Source organism: Zea mays, chromosome 10 (assembly GCF_902167145.1).
Source record: "Zea mays cultivar B73 chromosome 10, Zm-B73-REFERENCE-NAM-5.0, whole genome shotgun sequence".
NCBI lineage: Eukaryota > Viridiplantae > Streptophyta > Magnoliopsida > Poales > Poaceae > Zea > Zea mays.
Genome location: NC_050105.1, coordinates 84,576,518 through 84,593,423, shown reverse-complemented (window position 1 = coordinate 84,593,423; position 16,906 = coordinate 84,576,518). Strand labels below are relative to the sequence as shown.

At 40.6% G+C, this 16,906-nt stretch overlaps 1 protein-coding gene across 1 annotated transcript; it reads right to left on the bottom strand.

Annotated features, from left to right (window-relative positions):
- Positions 1 to 12,447: 12,447 nt before the first annotated feature.
- LOC109943122 (isoleucine--tRNA ligase, chloroplastic/mitochondrial) lies at positions 12,448 to 16,496 on the bottom strand. The gene is made up of 4 exons (XM_020545955.1): positions 16,105 to 16,496; positions 15,340 to 15,693; positions 14,388 to 14,540; positions 12,448 to 12,760 (listed from the first exon to the last, which is right to left on the bottom strand). The coding sequence occupies exons 2-4, from the start codon at positions 15,410 to 15,412 to the stop codon at positions 12,747 to 12,749; spliced, it is 240 nt and encodes a 79-aa protein (XP_020401544.1). The 5' UTR covers positions 15,413 to 15,693; positions 16,105 to 16,496; the 3' UTR covers positions 12,448 to 12,746.
- Positions 16,497 to 16,906: the final 410 nt, after the last annotated feature.

Here is a 16,906-nt window from a genome sequence, read left to right as displayed (position 1 = left end):
AACAAGAAAAGGTCAGGATAAAGGATCAGGCACAAGTGTGAAGGAGCTCCCTAGAGATAAAACTTTCAACATGGAAATCTTAAATTGATGGCAAAAGGAACTTCACCTACTTAGATGGAAAGTACACCATAACATAGTAAAGGTACAAAACGAGGTATTGACCTTTTTGCGTATTTGTACCTTAATTTTCCTCCAATGCTTGTGTTGCATATGTTTAATGTGTAAGGGGGAGTAATGTTAGTGTGTTACATTTTCCCTGCTTAATACCCTGCTGTCCCTTGACATCATCCTATGTTCTTGCTTGAATATGGTTTTGGTGTTTGATGTCAAAGGGGGAGAATTTGTGCATTAAAGCTTACCTCAACCTGAGAGGAAACCTTATCTTAAGGGTGAAGATTAATTTTTTTTGTGTGCTAAAGGACTCAAAGGGGTTTCCTTGAGTTCCTTTGATCTTAAGGAAGAATGTGTTAGTTTTTTTATAATACTTATCATATGCTTCTTGTTGTATTATATGGTGATAATGCATAATTACTGCTTCCGATGATATGAATCAATTGGTATCTATTGTGTTTGTCCTGTAATAGATATTCATGTGGTTCTTGTGCTTTAAATTGGTATCTTAATGGTGAATAGTGGTAGGTTGATATTCCCGTGGTATATCCATTTGATTGGTGTTTGACTCTGATTCTGTGCATTTGTGTGTTATACGCATCACGGTTTGATTCTTGACACAATGCATACCACGGGTGCTAAGGTGTAGTTATGCTTCGAATTAACCTAAGTATGTGCAATTTGGCATATAAGGCCAAAGTTAAGATTTTAATGTAAGCACATATTTAGGGGGAGCATTCTATAAACATAGAATTCAAAATTTGTGCTTTAAATCTTATTCTTGTGTAAGCTTTAATTGTGTTGCCATCAATCACCAAAAAGGGGAGATTGAAAGCTCTCTTGTGGGTTTTGGTGTTTGGATGACAACCCAATTAAAGGACTAACAATTGTGCTAAGTGTTGAACAGGTGCTTAATGCAAAGCTAACAGAGTTCAACACAAGTGAACAAGTGTGATGGTCCAAAGACAGGATTATCTATATATAATGGACATAACAAGTAAGATGGACATTGCTTAAGTGAGACTCGGTGTGCGTAACTCAGAGACAACCGATCAAGCCAAGGATAGAGGCAAGAAGAGCTTCGAGGTACCGAGTGCACGGGAGAAGGTCAAGGAGACCAGGAACCCAAAGCCAGGGGTGAAGAGGAAGACTTGCAAAGTCAAGGTTGATCGAGTTAAGAAGAGTTATGGTGCATCAAGGATCACTACATAAGGACATGACTTACAACCAATGAGGTAACATCTACAGTTATGTGGTGTAAGTCATAAGGCTCAAGATCAAGCTCAGGAAGTGAACAAGGGGGTTGGAGCTCAGATATGTCAATCTAGATCAAGTCAAGTTGACTTGATGGTTTAGAGTCCAACATCGACCTCAAACATGCCAAATTGGGTAAAACGATGAAAAAGGTTAAGTATGTAAGGTTTTAGTGTTCAACCATTTTTCATACACCTCTTACTACAAGTTTGGTGCTTTGGTTTGCTCTCTAACTCTTTCTGTAGAGAAAGTGCCGTTCTGATCTCTACTTGAGGAGAAACAAAAAAACTAGGAGACGAACAAGAAAGAGGTAAGTTTCTAGGACTAAATCAATTGGATTATACTCTAAATGTGTTTGTTCAAGTCTCAGGAAAATCCTCCCAAAAGTTGAAGTCAAATGGAGAAAGAATGGAGGAAAAAGCACTTAGTGTGCTGTTGGCTGGTGCACAGGACAGTGAATGGTAACATGTTCGGTGCACAGGACAATGAATAGTAACATGTCCGGTGCACCAACGGCTAGCTCTTCCAGAGAAGGAAAATGTCAGTCAGATCCGTTACTGTTCACTGTCCGGTGCGCCAGCAGACAGTCCGGTGCACCCGCAAACAAGGAAGGCTGGAGCTTCCAAATGAAGCTCCAACGGCTCCTAGGTCCTTTGGGACTATAAAAGGGACCCTAGGCGCCTCCAACAAGTGTACAAGAGCAGCCAACAAGTCCATACATTATCTGGATCAATTCTTTCTCTCCCTCTCTTGTGTATCTCTCTAGTTTGTGTAGAGGCAAAGTTATAAGCCTTTAGAGAGAGGGGAAGTGCTGCTCAGAGCTAGAGCAAAATCTTGGGCGCATTGTTACTCTGCCGGAGTGCTATCGAGAAGATTGTAAGCAGCCACGACATCGTTGTAACTGATATCAACATAGTGGAAGGCTCTATCTGTCGCACTGATAGATCAGAGCAAACAGAGGAAGGAGTTGAAATAGACTCCAAGCCAAGGTGTGGCTAACTCCAACGAGGACTAGGCAAGCATTTCAGGCTTGGCCAAACCTCGGGATAAATCCCTGTGTCTGTGTGCTCTGCTCTGTGTTGTGTGTTGTTTCTCTGTCTTATTTGCTTTTTATACTTGCACTTCAATACTTATATGTGGAACAAGCTATCTTCGAAGTGTAGGGTATTTTAAGACAGGTACTTCAATTCCGCTGCAACCTACTCGAGGGTCTTTCATTCCACTGCGATCCAGCTAAGAATTTCCAGTTTTTATAGTGATAATTATTATTCGCCTATTCACCCCCCCCTCTAGGCGACATCCAGATCATGTTCCCGGGCATAGGGAAGTTTCAATTATCTTGTGTTGCTTCAAGTTAAATTCTCATTTAGAGAAGCAACACATTGCAAGAGAGAACTTGTGTTATTCCTCTTCTTATCTAAGCCCTCTTGCTTTATTCTTCATAAACATTTTAGTTGTGTTGATTTGTTAATTCCGCATTCTTTGAAAGCAACACTCTTTGCAAGCAAAGGACTTAGTTTTATACTCCGATAATTGTGCATCTTGTTCTAACCACTAATCAATTGATCAAGTCCGGGTTTAAAGTTATAATTTTCAGGTTTCGCCTATTCACCTGCCTCTAGGCGACTTACAGTCCCCCCAAGAGGTTAGGTTTTATATATCACAAGAGGTGCAGGTTAGATCCAATACCTTTTCAAGTAGTTTAACTCTATAAAATTAGTATAGAATTAGAAATAGCTAAAAATTTAAATTGGTGGAAACATAAAAGCATGCATGTACCTACAAACCCATAGAAGAAACCATATATATTTTGGGGGCAAAACATTTATAGATGCATGTCTAGCAAATCAGTTCTTGTAATGGTGAGCTCAGCATATCACGACTAAGGACCAGATCAGATGTGAACTGGAATGGTTTATAGTAGATTTTAATGCTCCCATGATTTCTGTAACTAAACCTCTTTAAGTGTAGAATCATTATCTTTGAAAGGGTCTGTATCTTGAATGACTTTCTAACTCTCACCAAACCAGTCTGCAAGATCAAGTTGGATACTACATCATAGTTGCAAGTCTGTAACTATATGCAATACATTACTATGTCCATTTAAACAAAGAAGAGCTATGATATTGCACTCAAAATAAATAAAATGTAAAAAATTACAATTTAGTCTAAAATTAGCTTGTACCAATTACAAGAGAAAAAACATTAATAAATAAAAAATAACATGTAGGTCATAAACACATCTAAACATAGTCATAAATAAAAAATCATAAAGCATTCTAAAAATGCATATGAAGGTAAAAACACCACAATGCATTGCATAATCCACTTGTATTGTGTGGTGATTAAACTAGATGTAAAAATATACTAAACAAAAAGGTGACAAGGTGTATAACTTTTTATCAATTGTTTTGTGTCCTTCCAAAGATTTGGGAGTAGAGAACAGATGAAGTTCATCATTAAGTGTCTAAACAAAAATTAGGAATTATATCATGATGGAGCAGTAGGCAGGGTTGAACAGTAATTGATGCTTTGTTACCTGACAGGTATATATTCATCAGTATGCAACACTGGAAAGACATGATAAACAACACAAGTGGGCAGAATCAAGCATAAGTTTCACCTTATCCCTATGGTGAGTATGATCAGGGCATTTCATTGAGCATAAAAAGTAGCTTCGATGTGAACGAGAAACAATTCATGATTAAGAAATAAGCAAGTACATTCAATTAAGTAGCTTATGAGTCTATAATATTCATACATGACATTGTAGTGTCTTCTCAAGAGGTTGTGGTTAAAATATGCATGGTGACCAACTCACAATTTTACCGACCAATATAACAAGAGGATTTTGTGGATCACTCAAGTCAGATTTCACATATTGCAGTCGAAAGATATGCTATAGCTATCCTATGCAACATAAAACCATCATATGGCATTCAAGATGACTGACACATTTTCTAGTACCGAATGCGTCAATTTGTGTTGAAAGAACAATAAAAATTTAGTACCTCAAGGATGCCCATCAACTGAAATTTCATTAGGTCAACACCAAATGTGAGACTACGAACACCATGAAAAAGTTCACCTGCATAATGAACCATCGCATGGAGTGGGATTCAGACGCAAATATATGGAAAATTATAGCATAAATCTGAAAGCCTTTTTGCCAAGCTTCTTCATCAAACTCACTATATATTGGTCTGACCATAAGCAGATAATACCAATAACCAGATAATATCATGTTCATTTACATAGAGAAGCTGTAAAATGTAACTTGCATGACTTGCCATGTTACTACCAGATCATTTTACTGGATAATCAGAAAAACTTTTCATAATTAACATATGAACAGAATTACAAAAAAATGATACAGCTCAAACGAAACCTCCCAGTGAAGATTTAACAATTAATAAGGGTTTGTAATTTCAGGCTTTTTAGGGTCCCTATATGGGGGAGAAGCTAGGATGGGATTTAGATCGTCGTAGTTTTCCTCCTCGACAACTCTTGTCAGGAATGCCCTAGCCTATTGCACAAAAATGAAGAGATCTCGTTGGAACTCAGATCTGGATCCACTGAGGGAAGGGGAGGGGGAGGGGAGGAGTGGATTGGGGGCAGGCTACCCTACACTGCGTTGAATGCGAAACCCAAAGCAGGAATTGGGGATCAGAGATGGGGCGAATGGTAAGCGTTTCTCCGTGAACCTCGGCATGAGGGCAAATAGCGTCGGTGGTCCTTGCTGCAAGGGGCACAAGAAGTCGTTGCCTTCGTCCGGCACCACTGATGACATGGCCACTGCTGATGATGAGGGCCACCACCAGCTTTCCCACGCGCCTCGGCTTCGAGCACTTGCTGCATATGGGAGCAGAGGGAGTCGGCGGCAGTGGAGGGTCATGGGCCACGACGGCGAGAAGACTCGTGAGGTGGGGGAGATGGAGAGAGATGGGGGCACAGATCTCACGGGGGAGATAGAGAGAGGGCGTTCTCCTTGATGTACGCGACTGTGTGCCACGCCCCTATCGAGATTCAAGCCCTACTGCCCGTGGGTAGGATAGCGGGCATCTCGCGGGTACTCTGCGCGGACATCTAGGGGGAGGGGTTCGCGGTGGGGTGGACATCACGGGGGCATGCCATGGGGGAGGCTGTCGCTGTAGAGGTGGCGGGGCATCGGGTGAGCGAAGGATGGGGGCCGGGCACCACCGCCCTTTCCCACGTGCCGAGGCCGCCATCCGCGCCATCGCCTTCCTTCCCCACGTGCGCCGCCATCACCTTCCTTCCCCACGTGTCGAGGCCACCATCCGTGCCATCACCATCCTTCCCCACGCAAGCCCCTTCTCTGTGGTGATGGCATGGTGGCGGGCGAGGCGCGTGGGAAAGGGCGGTGATAGCGCGTTGGGGAAGGGCGGTGACGACATAGGTTAGTGTGGCAGGGGCATGGTGAAGCATGTGGACGCCCACAATAGAATCATAGAGTAGTGTGTGTGTATATATATATATTAGGCCCTGAGCTTCTAATAACTAGAGAAAGCCCTAGCCCAACGGTGCCATCCGGTTCAACCGCACTAGGTTCGGGCGGCTATAAAAACACCCCCAGGCCACCAGGGATTAGGTTTTAGCGGCAGCGGTGATTCCCTCGGGTGTGTGAGTGACTGCTCCCCAGGATCGAGTGACGGCGACACTCCCGAGGTGGACAGGCAAGCGACGACGACACTCCCAAAGCTGACAAGCGGCGGCGCGCACGCCAGGCCCGGTGGCAACGGCGGTTGCGCGATAGGCTTCGGCAGCGGCAGTGGTGGTCACGGGAGACGCTTGTCGCTCTGGCAGTCGCGCGAGGCGCGGTCGTCTCCGGCGATGGCGGCCACGCGAGGCGTGGGTGGCTCTGGCGTCCTTCGATGACCAACTCCTCCGATCCGATGGGTTCAGCGGCGTCCTTTGATCTAGCGGCCTCAGGATCGTCCTTCGGCGATGAACTATCTGATTCATGTTTATGCCATCGATGATTATGTTTTATGCCTTCTATTTACACTATTTATGCATTCCAGTGATGATTTTTACGACGATGAATATGATTTTTACGTCTGCCATAAAATTGTCTCTAGTTCCCACGGGAGCTGTTAGTTGAACCGATATTAGTTTTTTATCAATTATGCTACATGGTGCATGCATTTATACGACTTTGTATAAGAATTTATGCTCTACGTGAATCATGTCATCCTATTTTTTACATGCGTGCAGTGGAAACGAAAATATCATCCAAAATTTGCACGCATGCAATGAAAACTTCCACGATTTGCCGTAATTTTTAGATCTGCATAAAAATAGAAACCGCATGCATTTGACTCCCATAATTTTTCGATCTACCATAAAAATAGGATTCTGAATACAACACACTAGAGTTATCAACCTCTCTCACATACCTCGGTATTTACGCACATGACTGAGGTGTTTTATGCTCAAAACTTAAGGTTTTTACGCTTGAATCTGAAGATGCGTCGACTAGTGTAACACGTTCAGTGTTCCGTATTGCATAAATTAGTATCAATATATATTATAAATTGGTTGCAACAAGCCTAGCTGCGTGGCTGTAAGATCGATCCTATATTTATGAAGGAAATGCAGCATTTAAAATAAGACTTTTATTGTTTTCATGCATGCCAATCAATTTTCAGTCATTGTACATTCATGCCATCTTAAATTTATGCGTATGTAGTAGGAAACAGATTTTTACGCAGTGTACCGAATTGCTTAACTATCTACATCATGTAGCATAATTAGTATCAGCAAATATCATAAACTGGTTCTAACGATCCTAGTCGCGTGCTCGCCAGATCTGGCTACTGCCATCTTTCTCCTTGCCTTCCGTTGTACGCGCCGGAGCAGGCGACAATGGAGGCCTGGCGAAGAGGCGGGCAACGCGAGACGACCAGTGGCAGTGGGGAAAGGGCGACCGACTACACCTAGTCACTTGCCCGTGGCAGCCATAGGGGCAGTCGAGGATGGGAGCGGTGGCAGAGCGGCACGAGGCGATTGGGGAGGTGCGGCTGACAGCGAAGGCCAGGTGGTGCATGGAGACGACGGCGAGAGGTTGGGGCGATGGCGACGGTGGATTGAGATTGACAAGAGCGATTTAGGTTTTTGCGTGTGGATGGGGATGGGAATCAGGTGGGGGTGGGTGGTGGATTCGGGGGCCTTACGGGGGTTCGGTTGTATACGATTGGTGTGGCTGGACCAAATGTTGTTCTAGGGCTTCCTGTAGTAATTAAGTGCTCAGGGCTCTTAATACATTATATATATAATGCATGATGCCGGCCGTCTACTGACTAATCTGATACTCCCTCCGTTCTTAAATATATGACGCCGTTGATTTTTTAAAAAAAACTTTGACCACTCGTCTTATTTAAAATATTTATTCAAAAATATAAAATTTCAAGTCATACTCAAACAACCTTAAGTGATAAAACAAATCATAACAAAATAAATAATAATTCACATTTTTCTGAATAAAATAAGTATTCAAAGTTTTTTTAAAAAAAAATTAACATGCAGCCAAGGTCGTAGCCATGCTAGCTCCACGGAGCACTGATTAAAATTTTGCATGGTAGTAATAATCAAACCGAGTTTCTGAACTCATCTCCAGATTGGATGAGATAGCGTCTGCATGCCATTATTGCCCTAACGGAATGTGATGGACGAGACGCAGACGCAGCAGCCACAAGTGTCTCAAGCCAAAACACGTGCTAAGCGCGCGCGCACCATGCATGCATGAATCATGATGGACGAGACCATCTCCAAACTTATGTCGTTTGTCAAGAGTTTAGGAGTTTAGGTGCTGTTTGATTCTCATATTTATAACGTAATAGACAACTGATGACACTAAAATCATGAGTAACAGATAACGTAATGTCTAGCATTTTAACGGATGAGGTTAAAAAAATTTCATGTTTATTTAGCTTATTCCTCGAACCAAATACGCTACAAAGAAACCATACACACCGAGAGTTAATATTTTATAGCATATATATTAAATGCTAGAGAGAGAGAGAGTAATGAGGTTAATTTTACGATACTACATAATGGAGACTTTGACTAACTTAAAATGTTTCTCTAAAACCTATGAGGATCTCCCAAACAAAAGAAAGATGAAACTAAAGCGAAAAATACAAGTTAGAGAGATAGTTGGTTGGTATAGATGATTTTTTTTATATTTCCAACATATCCGTAGATGTTTAGAGCTGATGGGAATAATGATCCAACTCTAAATTTGATGATCACAATCCCTTCACGTATTCGCTTCGCCGTGATGCAACCTCCCTGTGATAGTTTCACGTGTCGCCTTCGATTGTCTCTAGAACCACACCGTCGGGTTTTAAGGCCAAACCTGCGAAATAGTTGCTGAGTGGTATTGAGGCTCAACCACGAAACCACTATAGGTATCCACCCGACAGTTATTGTGGTTCTTGTGCCTTTCATTTTGGTAGTTTCTTCATCCGAGGTCATTTACAAAATTTAAATTTCAAATTTGAAAACTTCAAACATATATTTCTTTGATAAGATTATTTCAGATGAAATGGTTCTCAACTATAAAGTTAAATAACTTTTCTAGAACTACATATTTCATTTTGGTGTTTTTCCCATTCGAGGTTCTTTGAAAATTTCGAATTTTGAAATTGAAACATAGTTTTGCTTAATAAGATGATTTCAAATTAAAAAGTTGTCAACTACAAATTTTCATAAATTTTCAAGACCTGCAATTATCATTTTATTGGTTTTCCATCCGAGACCATTTCAAAATTTGTATTTTAATTTCTTGAATTCTTACATAGTTTTCTTTGACAAGATGACTTCAAATCAAAAAGTTGAAAACTACAAAACTCAATAACTTCTCAATATTTACAAAGTTTATTTTATTTGTTTGGTCATTTGTTCATTTGTCACACTCGGATTTAAGGGATAAAGCTGGGTGCGTCTCATATGTGCGCCAAAGAAGAACATCACATATAATGACAAAATGTATAGAGATAAAAGTCACGAGTATCATTATTACATAGCGGAAGTCTTACAAAAATAATTGATATTAATAAAGAGAACTAAATATTATTTATCGGCGCCATCAAGGTGATTGGGAGACGCCACCTAGATAAGCTTGTACTCCTCGGTGTATGGCTCCTCCTGGACCACCTGCTCTTCTCCTGTGGAGGGTTTATATATCGCAAGGGTGAGCTCACAAAAGATCATAGCTCAACAAGTTGTGGAGAATAATGTGCATGAACTCACCAAAGGTGGGAGTTCATATGAAGTGTAAGGCTGACCAACAAATAAGTGTTAAAGTTGAGCATTGCTTTTAATAAGTTGGTCAATTTTATTAGCAGTTACTAAATGTAAGTAGATACCAAACCAGAGTAATAATAGATCAAAATTAATAATAAACCACAATGCGATGCAAATGACAAATTGAATTTAATTTCATAAATTAATCATACGAGAGTCCTGAGCTGCTCATGACCGCGAGCATGGCTAGTATACCAGTTTTACACTCTGCAGAGGTTGTACCATGTACCCACAAGTCGAGTATCCCGTTTAGTCTGGGTTTGCAAAGCCCTTAGACACTGCCGAGGTGAACGACTAGGTATCCACTAGGAGGCCTTTACAAAGTTTCACTAGCTTCAGAAAACCCACTATAGTTTCTAGGAAGAGCAATGCAGGAATCCCCCGTCTGACCGCCATCGCAGCAAAATCAACCTAAGAACCTCCCTACATGCATATTCCCCTACTGCCCTTGCCCCTTTCGGGTAAGGTAGTCCTCCACTTGCTTTCCTAGTTAGTCAGCCAAGGGCGTCCTATTCCACCCTTGTGGTGGCACGTGTTTCTCAAGTTAAGCTCCATGTTCCAATTAACATAATAGTCTTATCATGAACAGAAATAGAACAATAATGAAGAATGACCATGTGTAATAGTTATCTCAACACCCAAAACCATATATAGCAATAGCAAAGACTACCCAAAAGTTCAGGGGTAAACAAGGTGTAAAGATGACCAAACTAGGATGACATATTGGGTCCCATCAAAATTAAGCCTATGCATGATAAAATGATTATAGAGAATATTATTAGGTAAATAAAAGTGGTCAAGGGCACAACTTGCCTTCAATGAGCTCCTGCTCAACAACTTCTACCTACTGAACACATGAATCCTCGGCCACTGAGTCATCTACTCGACACAATACGAACAAACATGGTACAAGGGATAAATTAACATCACACCAAACATGAATATAGAATACATAATAATAATCTACGCATCGTAACGAGATCGTAGGAACAAGAATCACTAAATTCGGAGTTACGGATTTTGAGTTATGATTTTCCGAAGACTTTTACGTGTTTGGTACGAAATTAATTAAGTGATCAAATTTAATATGGGTTTCATGCTAAAATAGAGGTACTAAATGGTAAAAATATTAATACAAAATTATAGGATCTGGAATGGGTCAAAAAGGAGTTAAAATAAATTTTCTATGAATTAAACAAGTTTCTGCAATTATTTTTTACATTAAAAACCTTTTCGAAATGTATTTATCTAATTTTCCATTTCATTGGGCTGCGCACAATATTAACATAAAACTCAGGGGCTACTCCGCAAAAGACCTCAGACTCTGAACGCAACTGTCGTGGACTGTGGGTTGAATTAGTCAAAACGCAGGGTCTCTTATATAAAATGTGCTGGGTGAAGGGGTATGGTGGAATCTCAACTGTTGGATCTTGTTTTGAGGGCCCAGATTAGATCGGCTTAGGGTCGATCTGACGTGCGACTACCACCGCACGATTATATAACCTCGGTCCTGATTTAACGTAGCGGGTGGGTATTACTTGATTTGATCCGCGTCGTTGATCCAAGGATCGACGACTCAGCATCAAAATACGAAAGGGTATGGTAACTTCTAATCCTAGCCGCCCGACTGCGGATCAACGGCCAAATCATGACTTCCTCCTCCCGGGTGAACGTTGGCGACTAAAAGTGAGGCCGCGACGACGCTCCATGGCTAGGATACCCCCCCCCCGCACAGACCCACGGCGCGCAATTGTCCCAGACGCTAGGTGCTAAACGGAGCTACGACGACGGTGGATCCAGGCAGAAGGTTTGTACTCACGATTGGTTAGGTGTCGAGTCTGCCCACGGAGTGGGGCAGCTTCACGACAGAGGGTGAGGGTCGGCGAGCAATTCCCGTCGTTCCGGTGCTAGTCTCCTTGGTCCGAGTGCGCATATGTCTTCCCCGCGGCTCGGTGAACACCCCGCCACACCTTCTTGACCCTAGGGCGGCGGTACGGCTCTTGGCGACGATGGTTGATCCCAGCGCACCAATTAGGCAACTGGCGGCGACGAGGTACCACAAATTTTGCAGCCGGTGGCGAGCGAGGGCAATGGGGGGTTGGTCGCGCATCACCCTCCATATAACAGCCGAGGCGAGGGATTGTTGGGTGGCCGGTGCCACCGCGGTAATCATCGCGCGATCCGCGCAATTGGTTAGGCCGACGAGTGGAGCACTGGTGAGTGGGTCCCAACACTACAACCTTTTAGGCCTTCTATGACATTATGATTACGTCACTAACTAGTGTTTATTTGTCACAAGTTGTGTTTTTGTGACGCCATTGTGACAAAAAGGTCATCGTCATAGAAGGTGCGTGTTAAATAGACTACAATGACGATCATCAAAAAATCGTCATAAATTTTATGACATACACTAGTTTCGTCACTAAATCCATGACGCTCTACTTCGTCATAAGTGCCTCCAAAAACATCACAATTTGTACTGCCACACGTTGCCTTATGGCTAATGGTGATGACGTGGCAAAAGCTTTATGACAAAAAATTTGTCATAGATTTGATCACGTGGCAAGCCACGTGGCAAATGACATGGCAAATTTGTTGTGACAAAGAATTTCGTCATAAATTGGGGTATGATGGCCGCTGACGTGGCAATGCATTTGTGACGAATATTTTATCATAAAATATGATGACGTGGCAAGTGATGTGGCAAAGCATTTGTGACATACAATCGTTATCTGAAGTAACACATCATATGAATTCATATCGTCATGGAATATTACACATCACATATTTGTTCAACACAAATATTTCATCCCATAGAGAATCATATAACTTCAAAACATATATCTGTAAATCCTATAACTTCAACTCAAAGTATTAAACATTAAGCATATTTGAAAATAATCCTATAACTTCAAATCCAAAGCTAGTATAACTAGATACTATAGCAGCCATAAGGTTGTAGGTCCTATAGTGGTCAAGCAGACGTAAGACGGAGACACTTGGCCTCGATTGAAGCATAATAATTGACGAAGGAAGTCAAGAAAGTGTTCCTGCTAAAAATTGAAACCTGCATCCAGTAAACAATAATAATAAAACATTGAAATACACAAAAAAATATATCAGACAAATTAAAACAGTTAGATCTCCATTCACAACCTTGTAAAGAATGAAATATATCTAGGCCTTAAAACATGTGGGCATGTGAGAATTGGTCTTGATTATTGGAGGTATTCCTACCTAGCCTGACGATATGGTGGTTAGTGAGGATAATGCAGAACACAAACACAATCTAATTCATGATTCATTATTGACCAATCCCAACGCCGCTTGGAGAATGGACAATGAGTGAATGACAGGAAAAATCATGATTTCTCTTGGAACGAACTATCTGTTCTGCTAATAAGAGAAAAATAATTCAACAAAAAACTAAAAATTGGTGAATTACAATTACCTAGTCGAAATAGAAAGAAGTACTAGATTTGAAGAGAATGAGTACACGACCTGAGGACATGAAATTGACGAAGAGTTAAATGTACACCTTGTATAAAAAATTAAATTGACTTTTCTTGTTAAAGAAAAAAACTTTACATCTGTTTTGGCAAACAATGCTAGACTAGTTCATGAAGTCAAACCTGTAGAAGGCACTAGTCTTCTAAGTGGCATAACTAAAAACTTAAATTCGTGAACCTGGGTGAGTGAAGGTGTCCCAGATGCTTGGGATGGTCGCACTACCAATGAAGCATTCCCGGGATTCACCCGAAAACAAGAAAAAAATTTAATCATTCTCATACTCAACATATTATGAGGAATGAAGCTCAAATTTTACACTGAGCTGAAAGTCTTACAACTTTAAGAAGATAAAATCATACATGTATCATCGCAATACTGCAATAATAAAATAAGTGCACGATTATTTGAATCACTTATGTCTTCCTTTATCTTCTATGGTATCTGAAAATTGTGGGCCAGTGGTCCAATAATAGACTTTTAGCATGGCTTGAACATAAGCCTACATATTATAGATTTTATTGGTTTGTACTTTAAGTTGGTTTCTTTCCAAGTTTATTAGCTAATAGATTAGCAAAGAACTGATTCTATTAGGTTGTTAGGGGCTTCTGTTTTAAACCTGCTTATCACCTCCTGAGATTAAGCGATAATAGACTAAGGAACAACCCTATAATTTACCTCTCATTTTTCTCCATGTTCTTCTGAACCTCTCAGTAAGAAAAAGCATAAAAGTGATTAAAAACACTACCATATGGACAATTGGGAATTTAAATGTGTTATTCCTGCCATTTATTTTTGTAGAGAATATCAATATTTGAGTAGTGTTGCAAGGCATATTTGATTATTAATTTTGCTTATAATATATATATATATATCCTTAGTTACAAACCAGCATCATGCTAAAACAAATGTGAAATATAAATCTAGTTACAACCCTTTTTAGGGTCCTCAAAATTTACATCTCCAACTTTTTTTGGTGCAGAATCTGGCTCAGTAGAGACAGAAGATTGATGGCACAGTTCAGTAGCTATGAGTTCATTTTTTATTTTATATATTAGTTTGATTCCTTGGCCATCGTAGAGAACAAAAACTATCTAATCAACCATCCAAACAGAACAAGCAACTAAATTGAATTAATATATCTATTAAATATTAGAAGTTATACACTTGAAAAAATTTAGACTCACCCAGTGTTCCTTTCAGATACCCTTCTAGAACCTGATTATCGTCCCATGATTTTTGGAGCTCTGGTTCCCATTGTACATAATTCACTCTTAGACCAAATATTGCTTTCGAGAGTTCCACAATATGCTTGTATTTTCCATACTCTTGTTCTGCACCTAGCAAGAGCAAACAATCCAAACTCAATTCTACTATGTTTGTGACAACACAAGCAGAACTGATTGGGAGAGCAGAGATCAAACTATCAATATCAACATATTGCTTCACTTTTTTATCTGAAACAAATCTGATCAAACTTACGGGTATAACCAAGCAATGCCATATGGATAAATTGCACTAAACGATGATGAAGGTGTTTGCTTAAACCGAATAACAATAGTCTACTATCTATGTTCACAGAGACAATGCTAGCTATGAAAATAAATGAGTCAAAAACACATAGAATTCGGAATAAACAAATCTGCAATAGTTGCTAATGTTGTCACACTTATATCGTCTTTCAACTTAAACTAACTAAATAGATGATAAAATAACATGAACTACTCATTTGGGTGATATCGATGATAGATCGCAATGTGACCAAAGTCCACACTAATTGTCCATGTCAATTCCTGATTACCTCCAATCAAAGCTATAATTTTATTCACCCGGTTTACTATTTACTAACTACTAGAAAGTTATAATTCTATATTTAATTTGGCTTTTCTTAAGTTGCATCATTTGTGTGTCCCATCGCGTGTTCTATTGTATCAATTCTTTGTTGTGATAGTTTAGGAATATTTTTTGTAACCTATTAATATTGTGGTTACGAATATAGACATGTACTATTTTTTGTTTATATGCGTTTACATATAAGCTGATATGTATTATAATCATAAATAAAACAATTCAATTCAATGTATACATAGATAAAGAACTATCTTGTGAAATGATTTATCCTTTTAATCAGCGACCTACCAAGACCAGATGTAGCCAGGTCCAGAAGCGGCACAGCGTTCACCACGCCATGCTCGTCCTTCCGGAACGCCATGCGGCACCAGCTCGATGTGGCCCGGACCGCCACCAAAGCGTGCTCCACTACGTCGCGATCGACTGCGAGCTTTGGCCTCCAGCATATACACCTTCAAAACCGCGAGAATCAGGTGGCTTCCTGTCGTGTCGCTCCTCAGCATTGTCCAGATGGGTTCTTCTACCTCAGTGTGCAGCTTAGCCTCTATGTATGCTCTGATCAGCGTGAGGTAGGAGAACAAGTCAGGGCGTGACTGCAGTCCTGCATCTTCTGGAATATACCTTTCGCCTCGCTAAATAGTCCTGAAGTGGCGTATGTATTGATCATACTCCTTGTCAGTCCGTTCTTTGAACTTATGAACAAGGTTAGCATATCCTATGCTATTCAAACCCCTTGTGGTCTGTTGTGTGCAGCAATTTCTTCCAAAACTATTTTCTATGCATGCCATGTGAGCAATGACATCCTATCCGACACTTGCTTTCTTTTATTTTCTTCTCTCCTTGATTCATCTACTATTTGTAGACGGATATATTGGAAAAATGCACATACACATAGCCATATTAATCTAATAGATATGCAAGCCAAAGTAAATTAACACCATCCAAATTATGGTGGATTTAATATTATAGCTTCAATCATTAGGGGAATAAACTAACGTATCCAGTTTTGAAAGTATTGGAGGAATAAATTTTAGAACTCTAATTTTCCTTTACCTGAACCAGGTGTTGTTTGGCAGCAGGAACAACCGAAGAGGCGGTCTTGTTCATGCAGCAGGAACAATATCTTTCAGCATGAACAATGTCTTCTTGCAGTGGGAACGACGTTGTGTGGAAGCAGCAACAGAGGTCTTGTTCTAGGCAGCAAGAACAACGTCGTGTGGCAGCAAGATCTGGCCACCGTCTGGTCTAGCACCTGCGTCCAGCCGCCGGCCGGAGAAGAAGCCGCCAGAGATGGACGAAGTCGTCGGCCAGAGATGGAGGAAAGGATGGTCGGAGATGGTGGAAAGGAGTCAGGCGGATGGACGGATGGCAGATGGGCAAACCCTAACTAACCGCCGCCTGTATTCGTGAGTGGAGAGCTAGAAGAAAAATGAAGAGCAAAGAGGACGAGGGATACTTACCTGTGTCTGTCGAATTGCCTAATGGAAGACACAGTTTAATCGGAACCAAAGGTTTCTTGTTTAACTCAATTCTTTACAAGAGTATTTTTTACATATTTTCATATTTTTTACCAAATGCAACATTAACTTACGAGAGCGATATTGGGCTGGCCAATCTCTGATTCTATTCCGAGTCAGGATTTTTTTATTTTTAACGAAATACTAGTGTGTCACGTAAATAATGCCATTTACACTGGCGGGTCCAAAATTATCTTGTAGACCAGTGCATGCCATGTAACCAATAGAGCTGGTGACAACAAAATTTATTTTATATGTGTTTATATTAAATAAATTATAAACTATTACGAAATATCAAATGTCACTCAACCACATACCTCACAATAGAAATGGGAGTT

What these genes read in the sequence shown, in the direction of transcription:
- LOC109943122 (XM_020545955.1), bottom strand. Translation starts at nt 15,412, where the DNA reads ATGGCGTTCCGGAAGGACGAGCATGGCGTGGTGAACGCTGTGCCGCTT. An exon ending in CCTGGCTACATCTGGTCTTG is followed by an intron (nt 14,541 to 15,339) that starts GTAGGTCGCTGA and finishes TGCTCTTGCTAG; the next exon opens with GTGCAGAACAAGAGTATGGA.